General features: G+C 45.5%; 1 protein-coding gene across 1 annotated transcript; it reads left to right on the top strand.

Annotated features, from left to right (window-relative positions):
- Positions 1 to 13,085: 13,085 nt before the first annotated feature.
- On the top strand, positions 13,086 to 17,834 carry Crx (cone-rod homeobox). Its single transcript, XM_057762893.1, has 3 exons — positions 13,086 to 13,212; positions 14,642 to 14,793; positions 17,187 to 17,834. Exons 1-3 carry the CDS (start codon positions 13,113 to 13,115, stop codon positions 17,832 to 17,834), a joined length of 900 nt encoding a protein of 299 aa, XP_057618876.1. The 5' UTR covers positions 13,086 to 13,112.
- Positions 17,835 to 21,240: the final 3,406 nt, after the last annotated feature.

Raw genomic sequence — 21,240 nt, 5'->3', positions numbered from 1 at the left:
AACCCTGTCTCGAAATTAAAAGAGAGAGAGAGAGAGAGAGAGAGAGATAGCTGTTGTCATGGCTCCTCTCCTCTCTCCCCGCTTCTCTTGTCTCTGTTTCTCTTTCTGTCTCTTTCTGCCTCACTCTGCTCTCCCCCTTCCCCTTCCCTTCCATAGCCCATTTTGTCTGCAAGGCGTATCTCTGTCTCTCACCTGTCACATGGCTCCCTGTTCGAGGTCCTGAGTTCTATTCCCAGCAACCTTATAGTTGCTCACAACCATCTGTAATGAGATCTGGTGCCCTCTTCTGGCCTGCTGGCATACATGCTGGCAGAAACTGTACACATACTAAATAACTAAATCTTTTTTTTTTTTTTTTTTTTTTTTTTTTTTTTTTTGGTTTTTCGAGACAGGGTTTCTCTGTGGTTTTGGAGCCTGTCCTGGAACTAGCTCTTGTAGACCAGGCTGGTCTCGAACTCACAGAGATTCACCTGCCTCTGCCTCCCAAGTGCTGGGATTAAAGGCGTGCGCCACCACCGCCCGGCTTAAATAACTAAATCTTTAGACAGGCTGAGGTGGCACACACCTTGAATCTCAGCACTTGGGAGGCAGAAGCAGGTGGATCTCTATGAGTTTGAGGCCAACCTGGTCTACAAGAGGTAGTTTCAGGACAGGCTTCAAAGCTACAAAGAAACCCTGTGTCAAAAAAACAAAAAAAAAAAGAAAAAAAAAGAAAAAGACCCAGACATAAATTCACATGCCTATAAATACCTTATTTTTGATAAAGAAGCCAGAAATAACTGGAGTTGGTGATGCTCACCTTAAATCCCAGCCCTTGGGAGGCAGAAGCAGGCAGATCTCTGTGAGTTCTAGGACAGCCTGGGGCTGTTATACAGTGAAAAATCTATCTTGAAAAACCAAAAGAAAGAAAGAAAGAGAGAAAAAAAGAAAGAAAGATACATACATACATACATACATACACACACACAGGGGCACATCAGTATGTTTAACAAATGGTGATGGTTAAACTGAATTCTGCATGCAGAAAAATGCAAATAGATCTATATTTATCACCCTGCACAAAACTCAATTTCAAATGGATCAAAGACCTCAACATAAAACCTTGAACTCAATCTATGGGAGTTCGAGGCCATCCTGGTCTACAGAGCTAGTTCCAGGACAGACTCCAAAGCCACAGAGAAACCCTGTCTTGAAAAACCAAACCAAAAAAAAAAAAAAAAAAAAATGGTACCACAGGCACTAAGATCAGCAGTTAATAAGTGGGACCTCATAAAACTGAAAAGCTTCAATAAAGGTCACCTTTATTTGGACAAAGGGACAGCCTACAGGATGGGAAAAGAATTTTACCAATTCCACATCTGATATAGGACTCCTATGCAAAATATATAAAGAACTCAAAAAACTATACCACTCATGGGCATATACCCTAAGGACACTTCATTGTACTACAGAGACACTTGTTCAACCATATACATTGCCATTCTAGCCATAATAGTCAGAAATTTGAAACAACCTAGATGGTCCTCAACAGAAGAAGGAATAAAGGAAATATGGTACATTTGCAAATTGGAGTATTATTCAGTTATTAAAAATAAAATCATAAAATTCACAGGTAAATGGATGGAACTAGAAAAAAATCATCTCCTGAGAGTGGGGTATCCCAGACCCAGAAAGAGAAATATGGCATTTATTTGTTTATATGTGGATATTAGCTTTTAAATCAATGATAACCAAGCTACAATCTATAGAATCACAGAGGTTAGGTACAGAGTAAGGGACTGGCCTGGGAATAGATCCCAATAGGAAAGAGGAATAGAATAGATATTTATGGATGGATGGGAATGGGGGCGTCTGGAATGGGAAGGTCGTGAGGAAGTAGAGGGGACAGGGAAATAAAGGGAGAGACAGCTGAAATTAAGGGCCACTTGAGGGGTGGTGTGGGAAGCTAACACAGTAGGAGCAGCGTAAAAGGTCTCCATATAAGAAGGTGATTGAAACGGAACTGCCAAACGATGGGGGAGACGGAGTCCCAACCGGCCATTTCTTGTCGCAGATGAAGTTTCCAGTACCAGGACTGGGTTACATCTAACGACAGGGTTTTTCTGTAGCTTTCATGCTTGTCCTGGAACTCGCTCTGTAGACCAGGCTGGCCTCGATCTGTCTGCCTCTGCCTCCTGAGTGCTGGAATTAAAGGTGTTTGCCACCACCACCTGACTTCAGTTGAGTTCTTGGTCAAAGGGGAATCCCCAAACAACCTAGGCTATTCCAGAGACTATAGTAGCTCTCCATAAAGCGATGGCAAGACCCCACTGCTGAAGACAACACCTACAAACTCATTGAACATGGAGATGTTGAGCCAGTGCCTACATGGAACCGTCACTCTTGTTATAGTGTGGGAACGAATCCCGTCTGTTTCTTTTCTTTCTCTTGGGCTCTTTTTCTTCTCTTTGTTTCTTTCATCCAATTCTGATGTTTAGTTTTATCTTACTATAGTTTATTTTATTGTTGTCCTGTAAAAGCCTGTTTGCGCCAGATGGTGGTGGTGCCAGGTGCGTCTCTGTGGGTTCGAGACCAGCCTGGTCTACAGAATGAGTTCCAGGACAGGCTCCAAAGCTACAGTGAAAACCTTTTCTCGAAAAACCAAAAAAAAAAAAAAAAAGTCTGATTGCTTCTTCTTCCTCCTCCTCCTTCTTCTAGTTTACGGTGTGTGTGTGTGTGTGTGTGTGTGTGTGTGTGAGACCACACTAGGAATCAGGATTTTAAAAAATTCATTTAATTTTTACATGTGTTAGTATTTGGCTTACGTGTATGTCAGTGTGAGGAAGTCAGATTCACTGGAACTTGAGTTACAGACGACTATGAGCTGCCGTATGGGTACTGGGAATTGAACCCTCGTCCTCTGGAAGGGCAACCAATGTTCTTAACTGCTGAGCCATCTCTCCAGCTTCACCTGTTTGTTTTCCAATGAGAGACAGAAAGGGAATGGATCCAGATGGGAAGGGAGGTGGGATGGAACTGGGAGGAATAGAGTGAGGGGAAATAATTAGGATATATGAGAAAAAAAATCTATTTTCAGTAAAAGAAAAAAAAAAGTAATTCCTTGCCCGATGTGGGAGGCATACACCTTTAATCCCAATACTGGAAAGGCAGAAGCAGATAGATCTCTGTAAATTCTAGGCTAACTTGATCTATATAGGCACATTTAGGTGAGCCAGGGCTATATATGAGAAACTTGCCTCAAAAAAACCACATACAAACAGAAAGGAGGCATTGCTTTGAGGTTTGATTCCCAGCACTACAAAACAGTAACAAAAAACCCACCTAACCAACCAGGCCAAAAGAATGTGTTTCCAGAAATCTCTGAGGTCCTGGGGCTATCTGTGGAGGTCTGTTCATGGATGGGGCAAGGTCCAGAAAGTCTAGGCAGGAGTTCTGGGAAAGATAACAGCCACTTGTGCCTTCTCTGTGCTTTCCAGTCTCACCATGGGAACCTTGGAGCCACCAGGGAGGGCTTCCTCAAGCTGATCCAGCCTGCTCCTCTTTCTCTCTTTTTTTTTAATAAATAATTTATCTTATTTTATTATTTTTTTTATGTGCATTCGTGATTTGCCTGCATGTATGTCTGTGTGAGGGTGTTGGGTCCCTGGAACTGGAGTTACAGACAGTTGTGAGCTGCCGTGTGGGTGTTGGGAATTGAATCCCGGTCCTCTGGAAGAGCAGTCAGTGTTCTTAACTGCTGAGTCATCTCTCCAGCGCCCCTGCTCCACTCTTATCTTCAAACCTCCAGCAGTGTCCCATTGAACACACGTGCCAGGGCCAGTGAGATGGCTCATCAGGCAAAGGTACTTGCCACCAAGCTTGGCCACTGTGTTCCATCCCCAGAACCGCAATGGGGAAGAACAGAGTTGACTTCTGTAGGTTGTCTTTGACTCTCATAAGAGCACCACAGTTTCCCTAAATAAACAAGCAAAGAGTGTAGTTAATCAAAACACAGACATAATGAACTCATAATTCCGGGTGAAAAGACAGCCCCTATAGAGAGGGGACACATTTCAATAATTTGGGTAGAGGCATCCAGAACTAAGATAACCCTGGAGGAGATCAAGCCAAAACACTCTCTCTCTCTCTCTCTCTCTCTCTCTCTCTCTCTCTCTCTCTCTCTCTCTCTCTCTCTATTCTTCAAAGCAGGATTTTACTGTGTAGTTCTGGCTGTCCTGGAACTCATTCTAATACCAGGCGGATCTTGAACTCACAGAGATCCGTCTGCCTCTTCTGGAGTTAAAGGTGTGCCCCACTACTGCCTTAAACATTTTTTTTTTCAGCAACATAGAGTTTGAACCTAGGGCCTTGTTTATATCAGAATTTCTAATTCCAGCCTTCTTTTCATTCTTTTCATTTTTCTCAAAACAAGAACAACAAAAAAGCAACAATAAACTAAAAAACAAAAACCAAACCAGCCAACCAATCAACTAACCTACCAAACGGATGAACAAAACCCCCAAAACAACCAACCAAAAAACAAAAACAACAACAAGAACAACAAAAACCCAAACGAAACCAGAAAACCCACTTATTGCAAATGCTTTCTACTTGGACTTAGGCTAGAAATCCAGAGATGACGGAGAGCCACTATCCTGAAGGACCCCTGTCTGCAGGGCCAGACTTCCTCCCCTGCTGAGCCTCCTGACAGGGCTCTGGGCGTCATACAACTCCTCCTCCTTGTCATTCTGCTAATGAGATCTGTTCTGATTCCCCTTCTGGCCCAGAGGCCCTAATCTCCCCTAGCAGGGGTCTGTGAAGGAGGGGGGAGGGCCCCTCCTGACGGGCAGTGACCCAGTGGTGAGCAGGGATTATAGAATATATGTGTTTGGCTGTGTTTGTGTTTGGGTGTGTGGCTGTGTTCAGAGAAGTAGAACAGATCTGAGACGGAACAGGAACTCAGGGAGGTATTAATACCTGGAGGGACACAGAAAAACCAAGGGAGGGGACTACTAACGGGAGAGACGGCAGGATGGTGTGTGTGTTTCCGAGGGTGGGGTGGGGGCGCAGGAGCAGCAATGGGAACCTTTAGCATAAGAAGCAGGCAGAGGCTCTGAGACCAAGCTGCAGTTTCGGGCTTGAGTGGACCCGCAGAAGGACAGCAAAGTGAGGGAGGAGCCCACAGACAGAGGCAGAGAAAAAAAGGGAGAGAAACACAGTGAGAGATGGAAAAGGAGAAAAAGGATGCAAAATTAACTTACAAAGGGAACGAAAGACAGAGAGTCAAAGACACAGAGACACAAAGAGGGACCAGAGAGATGGCTGAGCGGTTAAGAGCACAGGGGCTCCTCCAGAAGATCTTGGTTCCATTCCCATATCTAATGGTAGCTTATAGATGCCTGTCATTCCAGTTTTAGGACATCTGATGCTCTCTTCTGGCCTCTTCAGGGACCATGCTTGCACAGGGTGTACAGACACAATATCCAAAAGACATAAGGATAAAAATAAATAAATCTAAACAAAACAGACACAGAGGGGCAGTCAGAGATATACAGAGATAGTGAGAGACAAAATGACTGAGAGAAAGAGAGACAGGGAGAAAAAGGCAGAATCAGAGAGACACAGAGAGATAGCCAGAGGCAAGCAATTAGACACTTGGCAGACAGAGACAGAGAGACACACATGCAGAGACAGAGAGACACACATGCAGAGGCAGAGAGACACACATGCAGAGGCAGAGAGACACACATGCAGAGGCAGAGAGACACACATGCAGAGACAGAGAGACACACATGCAGAGGCAGAGAGACACACATGCAGAGGCAGAGACAAAGACACGAAGGGACCGAGAGAGGAAAGGACAGAAGTAGTGATGCAGAGACAGACAGAGATTAGAGCAATAGAGGGACAGCCTCTAATGGCTGAGGGGGAGGGAGAGAGAGAAACAGAGATGGATTAGTGGAGGAATCATAGGATGCCCTGACTGGCACACAGGCTGATAACGAGAACTGTATAGCCTGAGGCCCAAAGGGAGAAGGATCTGAGTCACAGGAGACCCCAAAGAGAAGGTAATGAGAAGGAAGAGGAAGGAATTTAATGTCAAATGAGATCAAGGCAAAGATGGGGGAGGTTAGAAAAAGGAGAAGCACGAAGAACTACTTATCTGAACTAGTTCTCTCATCCAGGGCTAGTGGCAGAGGTATGTCATCCTAGCTATTCCAGCGGAGCCAGGAGACTTACAAGTTCAAAACTAGACTGGGCTACAGAGAGCAAACCAGAAAAACCTGTGCATCTCATTTCTCAGTCTCCCAGGGGCACTGTACACTCCTCTCTGTGCTTTTGAAGACATTTCTTTCCAGATGGTAGCTAAAGTGGGAGACCTCAGGAAAGAGTGGCAGCTCCTGGTTGTAGGCAGGAGTTGAGCCTTCCCTCCCTCCCTCCCTCCCTCCCTCCCTCCCTCCCTCCCTCCCTCCCTCCCTCCCTCCCTCCCTCCCTCCCTCATCAACCTTAATTGCCAAGATGTCACTGTGGGGGTGGTGACAGGGTGGGATTAAGCAGACAGTGCCCTTCCCCCAGCCAATGTCACCTCCTGTTGCCTAGTCAGTCCCGCATCTTGGCTGGGATTACCCTTCGAGATCTAGGCCACGGTAGATGACATCAGTCTCTGCTCAGGATTAAAGTCGCCCCACAGGAGGGGAACTATTTCCTCTAGTCCCTGTTGTCTGATGACACCCTCCAGGTCCTGGGCCACCAGCATAGTCCCCATTTCTTCTTCCCAAAGGTGAGTCTTTGGTGGATGAGGCTGAGCAGACCAAAGAAGAGAGAGGAAGAGAGAGAAGAAAGAAGGGCATTATAGTCTTAGCTGTGTTTTCAGAGCATGGTACAGTTTGACTGGAAGATGGATCTGAGATGTTATCTGAACAGTTAATATAGGGTAGAGAATCTAGGGAGTGCATGGGGAAGCAGGACCACAGTAGGAGGGAGTGAGGTTATAGCTGGGGACCAGTTCTGATCCAGAAGTGGCTTTTAGGGTGAATGGATTTAATACTCTGAGGATGTTCAGAGGCGGAATGTCCCATCTTAGCACATATCCCCGATGTGTGAGTGTGTGTATGCATGTATGTGTACAATGTGTGTTGCGTATGTGTATTTGTGAGAGAGTGACTGTGGAACCCAGAAACTGACATTTTTGGATGTTTTCCTAAATACTCTCCTCCTGTTATATTTTCCCTAGAATTTTCTATGTAGACCAGGTTGGCCTTGATCCTTAAGGAATCCCCCTGCCCCTGCCACCTGAGTGTTGGATTTTAAGATGTCCACCACAGCACCCAGCCCACTCTAGACAATGTCTGACACTAAACGTGGACGTCCCCATTGAGCCGAGGCTAGTTTGCCAGTGAGTCCCGTGGATTTGTGTGTCTCTGCTCCCCCTACACAGGGGTTACATGTTCAGATCTCTGCACCCAGCTTTTATCTGGGTGCTGGGGAGCTGAACTCAGATCCTCATGGATGCAGAACACATGCTTTACCCACTGAGTCATCTCCCCCCACCTTTATTTTATTTTGAGATGGGGTCTTATGGAGTGCAGGGTAGCTTTGAACTTGTTGTGTAACTGAGGCTGGTCTCAAATTCCTGGTCTTTGTGCACTACTATGCCCACTTGTTTTTTTCAACTCTTCTGAATTTTTTGTCTGTTTTTAAAGCACACATTATATATATATATATACATATATATATACATATATATATCATACTGTGTGTGTGCGCTTGTGTATGTGCGCACATGTATGTGAGTATGTGTATACTTGTGTCCTGACTTCCCTGTGAACAATTTGTAGGAGTCAGTTCTCTCCTTCCACCATGTAGGTCTCAGAGGTTTTTTGTTTGTTTTTTCCTGTTTTTCGAGACAGGATTTCTATGTATATCCTTGGCTGTCCTGGAACTCACTCTGTAGACCAGGCTTGGCCTCAAACTCACTGAGACACACCTGTCTCTGCCTCCCAAGTGCTGGCATTAAAGGTGTGCCATCACACGCCTGGCTTTTTATTTATTTGTTTATTGTTAAAGCAGTCTCTTGTAGCCCAGGCTGGTCTTGAGTTTGCTATATAGCTGGGAAATGACCTTGAACTTTCGATCCTTCTGTCTCCACCTGCAGAGTGCTGGGATTCTTCTCGAGTGTTTGTAAGTGTTGTGAGACACTGCGTCTGACTAGCGACATGTTTTGCCTCAATGGTTATAGCAGATTATTTAGGGTCTGTGGTCATTCAAAAAAAATTATAGAGACATGTAGCAGGGGATAGTGGTGTATGCCTTTAATTTTAATGCTTGAGAGGTAGAGACAGGCAGATCTCTGTCAATGTGACGCCAACTGTCACAACTGTCTTGTAACTCAAGTTCCTGAGGATCCAACACCCACTTCTGGTTTCTGCTGATACATGCATATGGTGCATAGACATACATATAGACAAAACACATACACATAATATTAAGGAAAAAGAAAGTAATGGCAAAGTTCAGCTAATACTGCAGCATTTGTCATCTTTTTTTAGTTTTATATTTATTTGTTTATTGGTTTGAGTTTTCGAGGGTTTTGTATCTGTGTAACAGCTCTAGCTGTCCTGGAACTTGCTCTATAGACCAGATTGGCTTTAAACTTACACAGAGATCCACCTGCCTCTGCCTCCTTAGTGCTGGGATTAAAGGTGTGGGCCATCATGCCTGACTTCTTACTTATTTGTTTATTTTTATTTTTTATTTTTTTATCTTTTTCGAGACAAGGTTTCTCTGTAGCTTTGTTGCCTGTCTTGGAACTAGCTCTTGTAGACCAGGCTGGTCTCAAACTCACAGAGATCCGCCTGCCTCTGCCTCCTGAGTGCTGGGAGTAAAGGTGTGCACCACCACCGCCCAGCTCTTGTTTATTTTTAAAGCAGTCTCTTGTAGCCCAGGCTGGTCTTGAGTTTGCTAACAGCTGGGAAATGATCCTTCTGTCTCCACCTGCAGATTGCTGGGATTCTTCTCAAGTACGTCTGTTTGTGTGTGTGTGTGTAATGTGTGCACATAAGTATGTGCATATATTTGAATGTGTCTTCATATATGGAGGCCAGAGGTTGACATCAATATTTCCTCCATTACCTCTGCCTTGTTCCCTTGAGATAAGGTCTCACTGTGCTGGAAGCTGGACATTTGACTAAGCCATCTGTGTAGCCAGCTCTTTGGATCCACCTATCTTGGCCCTACTAATGCTATAATTACAGGTATGTGCAGTCATGCCTGGCTTTTTGCTAGGAAGTGAACTCAGGTTCCCTTGCTTTTGCGGTATGCATTCTTATCTCTTCACCATTTTCTCAGCCCCCCCTCCCCACTTTGGAGACAAGGTCTCATGTATCCCAGGGTGGCCTCCAACATGTAAGTAGCCTAGAATGTCCTTGACCCTCCAGCCTCCATCTTCTGAGTTCTAGAATTATAGGTGTGTGCCACCATGCTCAGATTATGAGTTGCTGGGGACTGAACCCAGGGCTTTGCACATTCAAGGCAAGCTCTGTGCCAGCTGACCCACACCACTGGCCTTCTGCTGTCATTACTGAGACAGGGTCAGCCTCCACACCTCGACTGGGAGGGAGGAGGGTCCCACAGTGTGCTAGCAGGTGGTTCTGGCTGTAGGTCAGAGAATGACTTGCAGGAGCCGGTTCTCTCCTACCACCTGTGAGTCATGATCCCCTTGGGAGGCGTCAAAAGACCCTTCCACTGGGTCACATGCCTGATATCCTGCATATCAGATATAAGAGTAGCAAAATCACAGTGTCTTATGGTTGGGGGTCACGACATGAGGAACTGTTAAAAGGTAGCGGCATTAGGAAAGTTGAGAACCACTGTTCCACCATGCGGGTACTGGGAAACCAACTCGGGTTGTCTGGCTCGGCAGCATGCTTTACTCCCCGAGCCTTAGTTTTTGTGTGTGTGTGTGTGGTGTATGCTCATGTGGGTCGGGAGCTGTGCACGCCTGTGGGGACACCAGCTGTCGTCTATCACTCTCCCTGAGCCTGGATCTGGGCTGAGAGTCAGCAAGCCCTGGTGATTGTTTTGTGTCTGCGTGTCTGCCTCTCACAGCCTTAGGGTTAGAGGAGTTCATGGCATTAAGCCTGCCCCCCCCCCCCCCCCCCCGCTTTTTTTTTTGAGAAAGAAGAGTCTTGCTGTAGCTCTGGCTGTCCTGGAACTCACCATGTAGATGGAGCTGTCCTTGAACTCACAAAGATTATTTTATGTGCATGAGCGCTCGGTTTCACGCCTACAAGAGGAGGGAATCAGACCCCATTACAGATGGTTGTGAGCCACCGTGTGCATGTTGAGGATTGAGCTCCGGACCTCTGGAAGAGCAGCCAGTGCTCTTAACCACTGAGCCATCTCTCCAGCCCAAGTGCTGGGGTTTACGTCATACATCACCACACCCAGCAAGCTGGGCTTTTAACTTTGGTGATGGATCTGAACTCAGGTCCTCAGGGCTGTATGGTGTAACAAATGTTCTTAACCTTTCCAGCCCATGTGCTAGCATTTATTATTATTATTAAGATTAAAAAGGTTATTTGTGAAGCAGGCGGTGGTGGCGCACGCCTTTAATCCTAGCATTTCAGAGGCAGGCAGATCTCTGAGTTTGACGCTAGCCTGTGAGTTCTAGGACAGCGAGGACTGTTACACAGAGAAATCCTGTGTTGAAAAATGAAAAAAATATTATTGGTGTATATATGCAAATGAGTGAGGGTGCCTACAGAGGCCAGAGGAAGACATTGACTACCTAGGAGCTAGAGTTACAGGCAGCTGTGAGCTTTCTGATTTGAGTGTTTGGAACTGAATTTGAGTTTTCGGAAAGAGTAGCAAGAGCTCTTAACCCCTGAGGCACTTTCCAGCATCCTCACCCTTTATCCGCCCCGCCCCACCCTGCTCTTTAGAATATATTTTCATTACTAAAAATTATGCGTATATGTATGCTTGTGGGAACGTGCTTTTGGAGCCAGGACATAGAATCCTCTGGAACATAGGTGAAACACCCAATGTGGGGCCTGGAACTGAACCTGGGTCCTTTGGAAGAGCAATGAATGCTCTTAACTGTTTAGTCTTCTTCCCAGTTCCTACCCTTCCCCCTTCCCTTCCCTCTCCTCTTTTTCCTCCTTCCAGATGGGGTCTCTCTACATAGCCCTGGCTGTCCTAGAATTCACTCTGTAGATCAGTTTGACCTCAAACTCACAGAGATCCTCCTGCCTCTGCCTCCAGACTACTGGGATTAAAGACACTATGTCTGACTCCAGTCCCCCCCCTTTTTATTTTGTATGTGTGTGTGCTTTAGTGTATGCATGTGTACCATGTACATACCATGTTCACAGAGCTCTGAAGAAGGAGTTAGATGTGAGTTACCGTGTGGGGGCTGGGAATGGAACCTAGTCCTCTGCCGGAGCAGCCAGGTGTTCTAAACTGCAGAGCCATCTTTCCAGTCCTTATATATTATGTGCTGAAAGTTAGTGCCGTGTTCAAAAAACACAAACAATGGCATAATATGCATGTTGACAGCACTGGATTTCATCCTTGGAATATACATATTATGTAGTACAATATGTTCAAAACTTGATATTAAATAATAAATACATATATAACAAACATTTTATGTCTATTATTATCTATAATTTGGACATACCAGAGAATATGTAACATATACACTTAGTATAAAGTTTGACTTTGGCAGTCATCCCAGATGCTGAGGCAGGAGTACTGCTGTGAGTTTGAGGCCAGTTTGGACTCACTGAGGGTGGTTCTGAGAGACAACTTATTTAGTAAGCTGCTGACTGTGCAAGTTTGAGGACCTGAGTTTGGTCCCCAGAAGCCAGATTTTAAAAAGCATGGTGAGAGTTTATAATCCCAGTGCTGGTGAAACACAGACCAACAGATACCCGGGGCTTGCTGGCCAGCCATCCTACCCTGTGGCGACTAGCAGAACAGTGAGAACTGGGGATGTAGCTCATTAAGTAGAGTGCGTGTCTAGCATGTGTGAAGACCTGAACTCAGTACCCAGCACCACATAATACAGGTGTGGTACTGACCTGAGATTTTAGCACCTGAGAGGTGGAGACAAGAGGGTCAGGAGTTCAAGGTCATACTCAGTGACCTAGCAAATTTGAGGCCAACCTGAGATATCGAAAATCTTCTTTCAAAAATAAAATATAAAAGCTGGGTGTAGTGGCACAGCCTTCAATCCCAGCACTCGGGAGGCAGAGGCAGGTGGATCTGTGTGTGTTCAAGGCCACCCTGGTCTACAAAGAAAGTTCCAGGACATCCAGAACTAAACAGTAAAACCCTGGCTCAAAAAATCAATATATACTGGTGTGGCAGCACATGCCTTTAATCCCAACACTCGGTAGACAGAAACAGGCAGATCTCTGTGAGTTTGAGGCTAGCCTGGAATACAGAGCAAGTTCCAGGAGAGCCAAAATATGTATGTATACAGACACACTTTTGTCTACATTTGGAGTGATGGCTAGTGTCTGTGGTCCCAGCACTTGTGAGGTGGAGACAGGATGGTCAGAAATACCAAATCAGGTTTGGCTAGTTTAATGCTAGCCCAGGCTACATGAGATCCTGTTGCACAAAACCAAAAAAAAAAAAAAAAAAAAAACAAACCAAAACATTTTTTTTAAGTTGGGTATTGTGGCTTGATCTACAAATTGAGTTCCAGAACTGGGTGGTCCAGAGCCAGGCGTGGTGGCACTTGCCTTTAATCCCAGCACTCGGGAGGCAGAGGCAGGCGGATCCCTGTGAGTTCGAGGCCAGCGTGACCTACAAAGCTAGTTCCACGACAACCTCCACAGAGAAACCCTCCCTTGAAAAACAAAACAAATAAGCAAAATAAATAAATAAATAAATAAACAAACTGAGTTCCAGGCCAGCTAAAGCTGCGCAGTGAGGCCCTGGAACTCATCTTGAAGACAAGGCTGACCTTGAGCACACAGATCTGCCTTCTGCCTGCCTCTCTTGTGTTCTAAGAGAATGTGAGTGTCAGCTTGTCAGTGTCTGGGTGGTGGGCAGAGTGAACTGTTGAACACCCTGTTCTCTTGTAGGTACCCTCTTCTGGGCCTCAGTCACTGAAGATCATGATGGCATATATGAACCCGGGGCCTCACTATTCTGTCAACGCCTTGGCTCTGAGTGGCCCCAGTGTGGACCTGATGCACCAGGCTGTTCCATATTCAAGTAAGTGTGTTCCTTCTTCCCAGCTTGTCTTTTAGGAACATCTGGTCCCAGCCTCCTGGTTCAGTCTCTAGAGGGCTGGGATTGTAGTTTTGCACCATTATTCTCTACTATGATACTTATTATTTAACTGTTTTCTTTCTTTCTTTCTTTCTTTCTTTCTTTCTTTCTTTCTTTCTTTCTTTCTTTCTTTCTTCTTTCCTTCCTTCTCCGTCTTATTTATTTATTCATTTATTTTTTATTTACCGAGACAGGCTCTCACTATGCAGACATTATTTGCCTGAAACTCACTATGTAGACCAGGTTTATAAATTCAGAGATTGACCTGCTTCTGCCTCCTGAGTGCTGGAATTAAAGACAGAGCCATTTGACCTGGCCTTTTCTTTCTTTAGAGAACAAAGAAAACATTGTATTTATGTTTGTGTGCAGGGTGGGGAGCAGCAGGCATGGGTGCCATGGCTCTTGTAGAGGTCTGAGGATGAGTTGGGAGTTTTTTTTCCTTCTACTCTGTGGGTCTCAGGGACTGAACTCAGGTCCTCAGGCTTGTCCACAATCCCCTTTACATGCTGCACCATCTTGCTAACCCACTTTCTTTTTCCTTTCACATTAAGTTGAACCACAGAGACATCACCCTTTTTTGTTTTTCGAGACAGCTTTCTCTGTAGCTTTAGACCCTGGTACACACTCAGATCAGGCTGGCCTTGAACTCACAGAGATCCGCCTGCCTCTGCCTCCCAAGTGTTGGGATTAAAATTAAAGGTGTGCATCACCATCGCTCAGCTAAGACATCGCTTTTATGGGCCAGAGTGCTTGGTTATTAACAACATCATGCTTCAACTGAATATGAGTTTATGCATAAAAAGGTTCAGTAGGATCTCTGTGAGTTCGAGACCAGCCTGGTCTACAAGAGCTAGTTCCAGGACAGGCTCCAAAACCACAGAGAAACCCTGTCTCAAAAAACCAAAAAAAAAAAAAAAAAAAAAAAAAAAAAAAAAAAAGGTTCAGTAGGGCGCAATGTAGTCCCAGCTATTTGGGAAACTGAGGTAGGAGAATCACTGGATCCCAGGATTTCAGGACCAGCCTGGGCTACGTAGTGAAACCCCGTTGTAGTGAAAGAGGAGAAAGAGGAAGAGAAAGAGAGAGGATGAGGAAGAAAAGGAGGAGGGGAAGGAGGTAGGAGAGAAATGAGAACAAAACGAGGAGCAAATCCTTGCAGGGCTTAAAGCGGTTCCCTCCTGTGGATCTGTGACTGGAAGCAGCTCCAGTTCCTCCGCGGATTGAGCCGGTGCTAGAAGGTCAGGGATAAATACAGCCCTTGTTTAGGCAGATGGGTGTTCAGAAAGAACTTCTGGGCAGGCATCTCACTGGACCTCAGAGCATTCAGTCAGCAGAGCTTGCTAACCTGAGGGTTCTTTCGTTCACTCATACACAGGCGCCCCCAGGAAGCAGCGACGGGAGCGAACCACGTTCACCAGGAGCCAGTTGGAAGAGCTGGAGGCTCTGTTTTCCAAGACCCAGTACCCGGATGTGTACGCCCGTGAGGAGGTGGCTCTCAAGATCAACCTGCCTGAGTCCAGGGTCCAGGTAGGATGTTCTGCACCCTGGACCTCTCCTGACCCTTACTGTGATCTGTGCGCCGTTATCAGATCTAGGGTGGAGGAAAGACAGACAGAGAGGCCGCAGGGTAACAACAACATTTATGAAATAGCCCAAATCCCTCACTTCCCTAATTATGCCACTTAACTTTCTCTCTCTTTCCTTCCTCCTCCTCCTCTTTCTCCTCCTTTTCTTCCTCCTTCTCTTTCATCCCTCTTTTTCCTTCTTTTTTCAAGGCAGGATTTTTCTGTGTAACAGCTCTGGCTGTCCTGGAACTTGCTTTGTAGAACAGGCTGGCCTTGAACACACAGAGATCTGTCTGCTACTGCCCCCTGAGTGGGGGGGGGGGGAAGAGGGGGAGAGGAGGAGGGAGTTGGGTTAAAGGCGTGGTCACCACCACCTGGCTAAAACTATTTTTGAGATTAGGTCTTTTTTGTTTGTTTGTTTTGGTTTTTTGAGACAGGGTTTCTCTAACTTTGGAGCCTGTCCTAGAACTAGCTCTTATAGACCAGGCTGGCCTCGAACTCTGCCTCTGTCACCTGCCTCTGTCTCCTCAGTGCTGGGATTAAAGGTGTTGTACCACTGTACCCGACTAGAGATTTATTTTTAATTATATTCGTGTATGTGTGTGTGTGAGGGCAGTGCCTGGGGAGACCAGAAGAGGTCATCAGATTCCCTGGAGCTGGAGTTACAGGCAGTTGTTAGTCATGCAGTGAATCCAGGTCCTCGGCAAGAGCAATACACATCTTAACCACTGAGCCATTTCTCTAGACTATTTTGTTATCTTATTTTTTAATTATTCTTTGGTTTGGAAGGAGAGTGTGGAAATGATGTAATTATAATTTTAAAATTATAGGTAAGTAGTTATTTTTTTGGTAGTTTCATACATGGATACAATGTATTGAGATATCTATTCCTTCCTCCCCTCCAGTTACTCCTGGACCCCCCTCCATTTCCTGCTTAGTTTCATTCCTGTCTTTTTTGTTTTTCTCCTCCTCCTCCTCTTCACCATCCTCTTTTATAAGCCACTGGCATATCCTGTGCATATGCGGATGGGTGTGAGGCCATCCATTGCAGCATTGGCATTGTGAGAAAGTCTAAGTTATTCAGGCGTGCCTTGAACTCACTCTACAGCCCTGCAGACCTTTAGCTTTGGATCATCCTGCGTCAGCCTCCTGAAGAGCAGGTTTACAACAGGCCTGGCTCAGCAAGCCTAGCTTCACAGGATTTGTTCCATCACTATGTTTGATCAGTCAAGTCAGCTCACAAGCCAGGAGACCCACATGGATCTTGGTGCTTTTATTTGTTTTTCTTTTTCGAGACAGGGTTTCTCTGTGGTTTTTTGGAACTAACTCTTGTAGACCAGGCTGGTCTCGAACTCACAGAGATCCACCTGCCTCTGCCTCCCAAGTGCTGGGATTAAAGGCGTGCGCCACCACCGCCCGGCGGATCTTGGTGCTTTTAATTCCAACCCGAAACTCCGGTGCTATTGTGTCCCTACTTCACAAGCGTCTTCCACATACTGTTCTAGAATACTACATTAAGCGTGATGACTCACCCCTGTAATCTCAGCATGTAGGAGGCAGAGGCGGGAGGACTGCCTTGAATTTGGGCCAGTCTGGGCTACATAGTGAACTTCTGCTGCAATTGTATGATTTGCGTACTGTAACACTAATATTCCTCACAGTAGAAGAATATTAATCCCTCTGATGTCTCTGTTTAGTAGCAGAGGAAGGTTGATGCACGATCATTAGGTGAATGAGAGGATTTGTGGGTGAGAGAAGTGTGTATGTTTGTGTGTGTTCTGTGTGGGAGCCAGGCAAATGCTCTACCACTGAGGTACATCCCTAGCCCTGGTATTATGGAATCTATATGAAAAATTGCTGATGAGTATATGCAAATATGATATATTGCATGTGTGATTACCTGTTCATTTTCATGAGCAAGAGCATGTTAATATAATGTGTGCATATGTGCAAGATTGTTTTATATATAGGTGAGGATAATACATGACGCCATCAGGTAGGTGGCTGAGTGCATGCAGGTATGCATGTGTATATGTGTATGACCGCATGCATATATATGAGGATAATGCATGAATGAATGTATCAGGTTGGTAGGTGATGCACATAGACTGATAGGTGTATATATGTATGATTGCCTGTATTATGAAATATGTGTGATTGGTGCATGTAGGTTTCTGTGTGCATGTGTATGTGCATGATTGGATGGGTACACCGCTCATGGACAGAGCTGCCCCGTTGTTGGGTGCAGAGTGGTAAGTTGTAGCTCTTTCCATCAGCCTTGTCTTCCCTTGCCACCTGAGGACTCTGAGCTCTTTTCCCAGTTTATTCATGCTCATCTTCACTCTCTCCTTCTAGGTATGGTTCAAGAATCGCAGAGCGAAATGCAGACAGCAGCGGCAGCAGCAGAAACAGCAGCAGCAGCCCCCAGGGGGACAGGTCAAGGTTCGCCCTGCAAAGAGGAAGGCAGGCACATCCCCACGGCCCTCTGCAGATGTTTGTACAGACCCTCTGGGCATCTCAGATTCCTACAGCCCATCTCTGCCTGGTCCCTCAGGCTCACCTACCACAGCAGTGGCCACTGTGTCCATTTGGAGCCCGGCCTCGGAGTCTCCTTTGCCTGAGGCCCAGCGAGCTGGGCTAGTGGCCTCAGGGCCCTCTCTCACCTCAGCCCCCTATGCCATGACCTATGCTCCTGCCTCTGCTTTCTGCTCTTCTCCCTCTGCTTATGCGTCTCCAAGTTCCTATTTCAGTGGGCTGGATCCCTACCTTTCTCCCATGGTGCCCCAGTTAGGTGGTCCGGCTCTCAGCCCTCTCTCAGGCCCTTCTGTGGGGCCATCTCTGGCCCAATCCCCTACCTCCTTGTCAGGCCAGAGCTACAGTACCTACAGCCCCATGGACAGCCTGGAATTCAAGGACCCCACAGGCACCTGGAAATTCACCTACAATCCCATGGACCCTCTGGACTACAAAGATCAGAGTGCCTGGAAATTTCAGATCTTGTAGAAGAGGCTTCCTGTTCCCCCTTCCAACTGAAGCACCCACTCTGGGCTCCATCTGCCTCCTCCAGCTTAGATTCCAGGAGAGTAGCCCCCAGGAAGGGACAGGAAGTAGCAATCCTGCCAAAGGCTGTGGACAGTCAGTCTCAGGTTCAGTCCAATCTCAGCTTCATCAGAGAGCCTAGCCCCTGTACAGCCTACCCCATCAATGAAAGAGGTTCTCGCCTCTCCTGAGATAGCCCAGCAGCAATCAGTAGATGTCATGATTGTGATGTGTGTGTCTGCTGCTTTTCCAAAGACTTCAGTAAAGGTGCTGAGAGTGTGCTCCAGAGAGAAAGGAAATCTGTCTTGCAATTTACCTGGAGAATGTTTGAGTCAGAACTCACCATGCCCTAAGCAGGGTGTGGTGACTCAATGTTTGTGATTCTACAGTGGAAGAAACTGAGACAAGGGGGATTTCTGGGGATTTGAGGCCAGCCTAGGCTCCAGAGTGAAACCTCCAAATTCACTTGGAAAGTTTTATACAGTTAAAGTTAACAAATGTCAAGTTTACATGGTAGATTTAAGGGGTTGTCCATTTGATTTATGTGTATGATTTATGTATCTGTATGGCTATTACAGGCATGTGCCACCAAACTGAGCTGGGAGGCTGTGTCTTGGACAAAAGCAAAATGCAAAAGAAGATTGATGTGAATATTTGGGAGGACTTGAAAGATGAATAGAATGTTCTAGAACCTAGTCACCAGTTTCCAGGTGAGATTGTGGAGGCACCAGTGCTGGGGTCTTCCGGATGTCTGTAGAAATTGAATCTCATTAAGAGGCTGGAAGCCCATTTCATGGGCCCACCTTTTAGATGTCTACAGAGTATGTCCAATATATATTTCATAAGCCAGGAGTGGTAGCACACACTTGGTCACCACAGGGGGAGTAAGAGTTCAAGGTCATCCTTGTCTATATTGCAAGTTTGAGGCCAGCCTGGGCTACATAACACTCTCCCTTCCTCCTACAAATCCCACATTCCAAGTCATAAGACTGACGAGGAAAACGGCTGTAGATTAGGGGACCAGGAGTCCCCCTCATTTGATGTTAGCTTCTCTGTTCTCTTCTTTTCCCACTTTCTGGCCTCTCAGGTCTCCCTTCCCTGGCTACCCAGAGTGAAACTGATTAAAAATGTTGGATCCCACTCAAATTTGAGTGATTTTTTTTTTCTTTTTGTTTCTGTGTGATTTTTTTTTTTTTTTGAAGGGGGAAACTTGGCTACGTGGGAAAAAATTAGGATTTGCTCTAGCCGGGCGGTGGTGGCGCACGCCTTTAATCCCAGCACTCGGGAGGCAGAGGCAGGCGGATCTCTGTGAGTTCGAGACCAGCCTGGTCTACAGAGCTAGTTCCAGGACAGGCTCCAAAACCACAGAGAAACCCTGTCTCGAAAAACCAAAAAAAAAAAAAAAAAAAAAAGATTTGCTCTACCCTTTATGCCCATAGTGTGTGTGCTCCTGGGTATTTCCTGTTATAGCAAAGTTTTTCTCCGTATCTTCTGAAAGTCAACTAAGAAGGGATACATGACCAGGGTAGGTAGGTCAGGCTTGGGATCCCAGCACATGGGAGCTGAGGAGGAGGATCTCAGGTTTAAGACCTGCCTAGGAAACTTAATGAGACCTCATCACAGATAAGTTTTAAAAGATTCTGTCAGTGTGACTCAGTGGTAGAGCCGCTGCCTAGAATCCTCCAGTGAGGAACTGGGGTGTGTGGTTCAGTGGTAGAGCCCCTGCTTAGTATCCCCCAGTGAGGGTCAGAGGACGTGGCTTAGTGATACAGTGCTCATCTGTTGCAGTATGAAAAATTTCCACACTAGCCCAGAGTGGAGTATAATAAAGGTTTATTTATTAGGGATTAAACTCAGAATTTATTAGGGGGATAAACTCACAGAAAGACTAGCGATCCACAGTCCTCTGTGTGCACAGGCAACTGGAACCCAATCCAGCAGCCAAGGGGCCTGCACATACTTTTTGTCTGCATATATGAGATCATTCCCCAAATGGACCAGTATCTTAAAGGCTATTGGCTGAAGGAGTTCCCACAGCACCTCCCCATTTTTTCTAAATAAGAGAGTTCTAAGCCTAATACAAAACTATATACAATAAGAACAAATATTGGGGGCTGAAGAGATGGCTTGGTGGTTAAGGGCATTGCTTGCTTTTACAAAGATCCTGAGTTCAATTCCCAGAAACCACATAGTGGCTCACAACCATTTGTAATGAGATCTGGTGCCCTCTTCTGACCTGCAGGCAGAACATTGTATACATAATAATAATAATGATAGTAAAAATAAAAATAAAAAAAACAAATATCAAGAATTAAAATTAGAATTACAACCAGCATGAACAACATCAGGCAAGAAACATATGCTAATTGTTTTAATAGTTATTCTATCCTAAAGAGTCCAAGTCTTATATTAGAAATGGCTTGACTAAGTCATAAGAGGAAACTAACTACCACTGTCTAAGTCTTAAGCCCCATCAAAGACCTGAGAAGGGAAATAATATTACTTGAGTAAACAGGAAATGCAATCAAGAAATGCCTGAAAGGTGCAAGAAGTGACAGAGACAACCAGCTACCTGGGCAATCACACAGTCACATTTGCATGAGACTCTTAATTTCATGGTCGTGGGTGTGAGCTCCATGTTAGTCTCCATTTTGTAGGCAGAGACTGCTCATTCATTTCCCAGCTGCCCAGACCTGAATAACACAGAAACCATATTAATTACAACACTGCTTGGCCAATAGCTTAGGCATATTTCTAGCTAACTCTCACATTTTAAATTAACCCATTTCTATTAATCTGTGTATTGCCACGAGGCTGTGGCCTACTGGTAAGGTTCTGACTGGTGGCTGGTGTCTGTCTCTTTTGGCAGCTACATGGCATCCCCTTGACTTGCCACTTTCTTTCTATATCTCTGTTCGGATTTCCTGCCCGACTTTACAAGTCATTGGTTGAAAGAGCTTCTTTAATAATCAATGGTAATAAACATATTCATAGCATACAGAGGGGAATCCCACATCACTCATCTATAATGTTGGAGACCCTAGGTTCAAGTCCTAGTAGAGCAAAAAGAAAATAAGTCAGTTCTAACTGTTGGAATCATCACAGCAATGCAGCAGATAGACACTATTATTATTATAGGTGAGGAGATTGCAAAGGATGGGGAGTCAATACAGTCACCACATCCCACAACTGGGAGAGGGAAGAACTGTACTTTGTTGGTACCTTCTTAGAATATGGAGTCCCTTCAGTTAAAAAAAAAAAATGGATGTGTATGGGTGTTTTGCTTGCTTGTATGTCTGTGTACCATGTGTAGGCAGTGCTCTTGGACCAGAAGAGCATATCCAACCCCCTAGGAACCAAACCTGTGTTC

The sequence above is a fragment of the Chionomys nivalis genome, chromosome 2 (assembly GCF_950005125.1).
Source record: "Chionomys nivalis chromosome 2, mChiNiv1.1, whole genome shotgun sequence".
Taxonomy (NCBI): domain Eukaryota; kingdom Metazoa; phylum Chordata; class Mammalia; order Rodentia; family Cricetidae; genus Chionomys; species Chionomys nivalis.
Note: the sequence above shows the minus strand (reverse complement) of the source record. Positions and strands in the feature narration are given on the sequence as shown.

Excerpts from the sequence above, each read along its gene's own strand:
- Crx (XM_057762893.1), top strand. The coding sequence starts at position 13,113 with ATGATGGCATATATGAACCCGGGGCCTCACTATTCTGTCAACGCCTTG. Across the intron at positions 13,213-14,641 it reads CCAGGCTGTTCCATATTCAA|GCGCCCCCAGGAAGCAGCGA; the intron begins GTAAGTGTGTTC and ends ACTCATACACAG. Across the intron at positions 14,794-17,186 it reads TGCCTGAGTCCAGGGTCCAG|GTATGGTTCAAGAATCGCAG; the intron begins GTAGGATGTTCT and ends CTCTCCTTCTAG.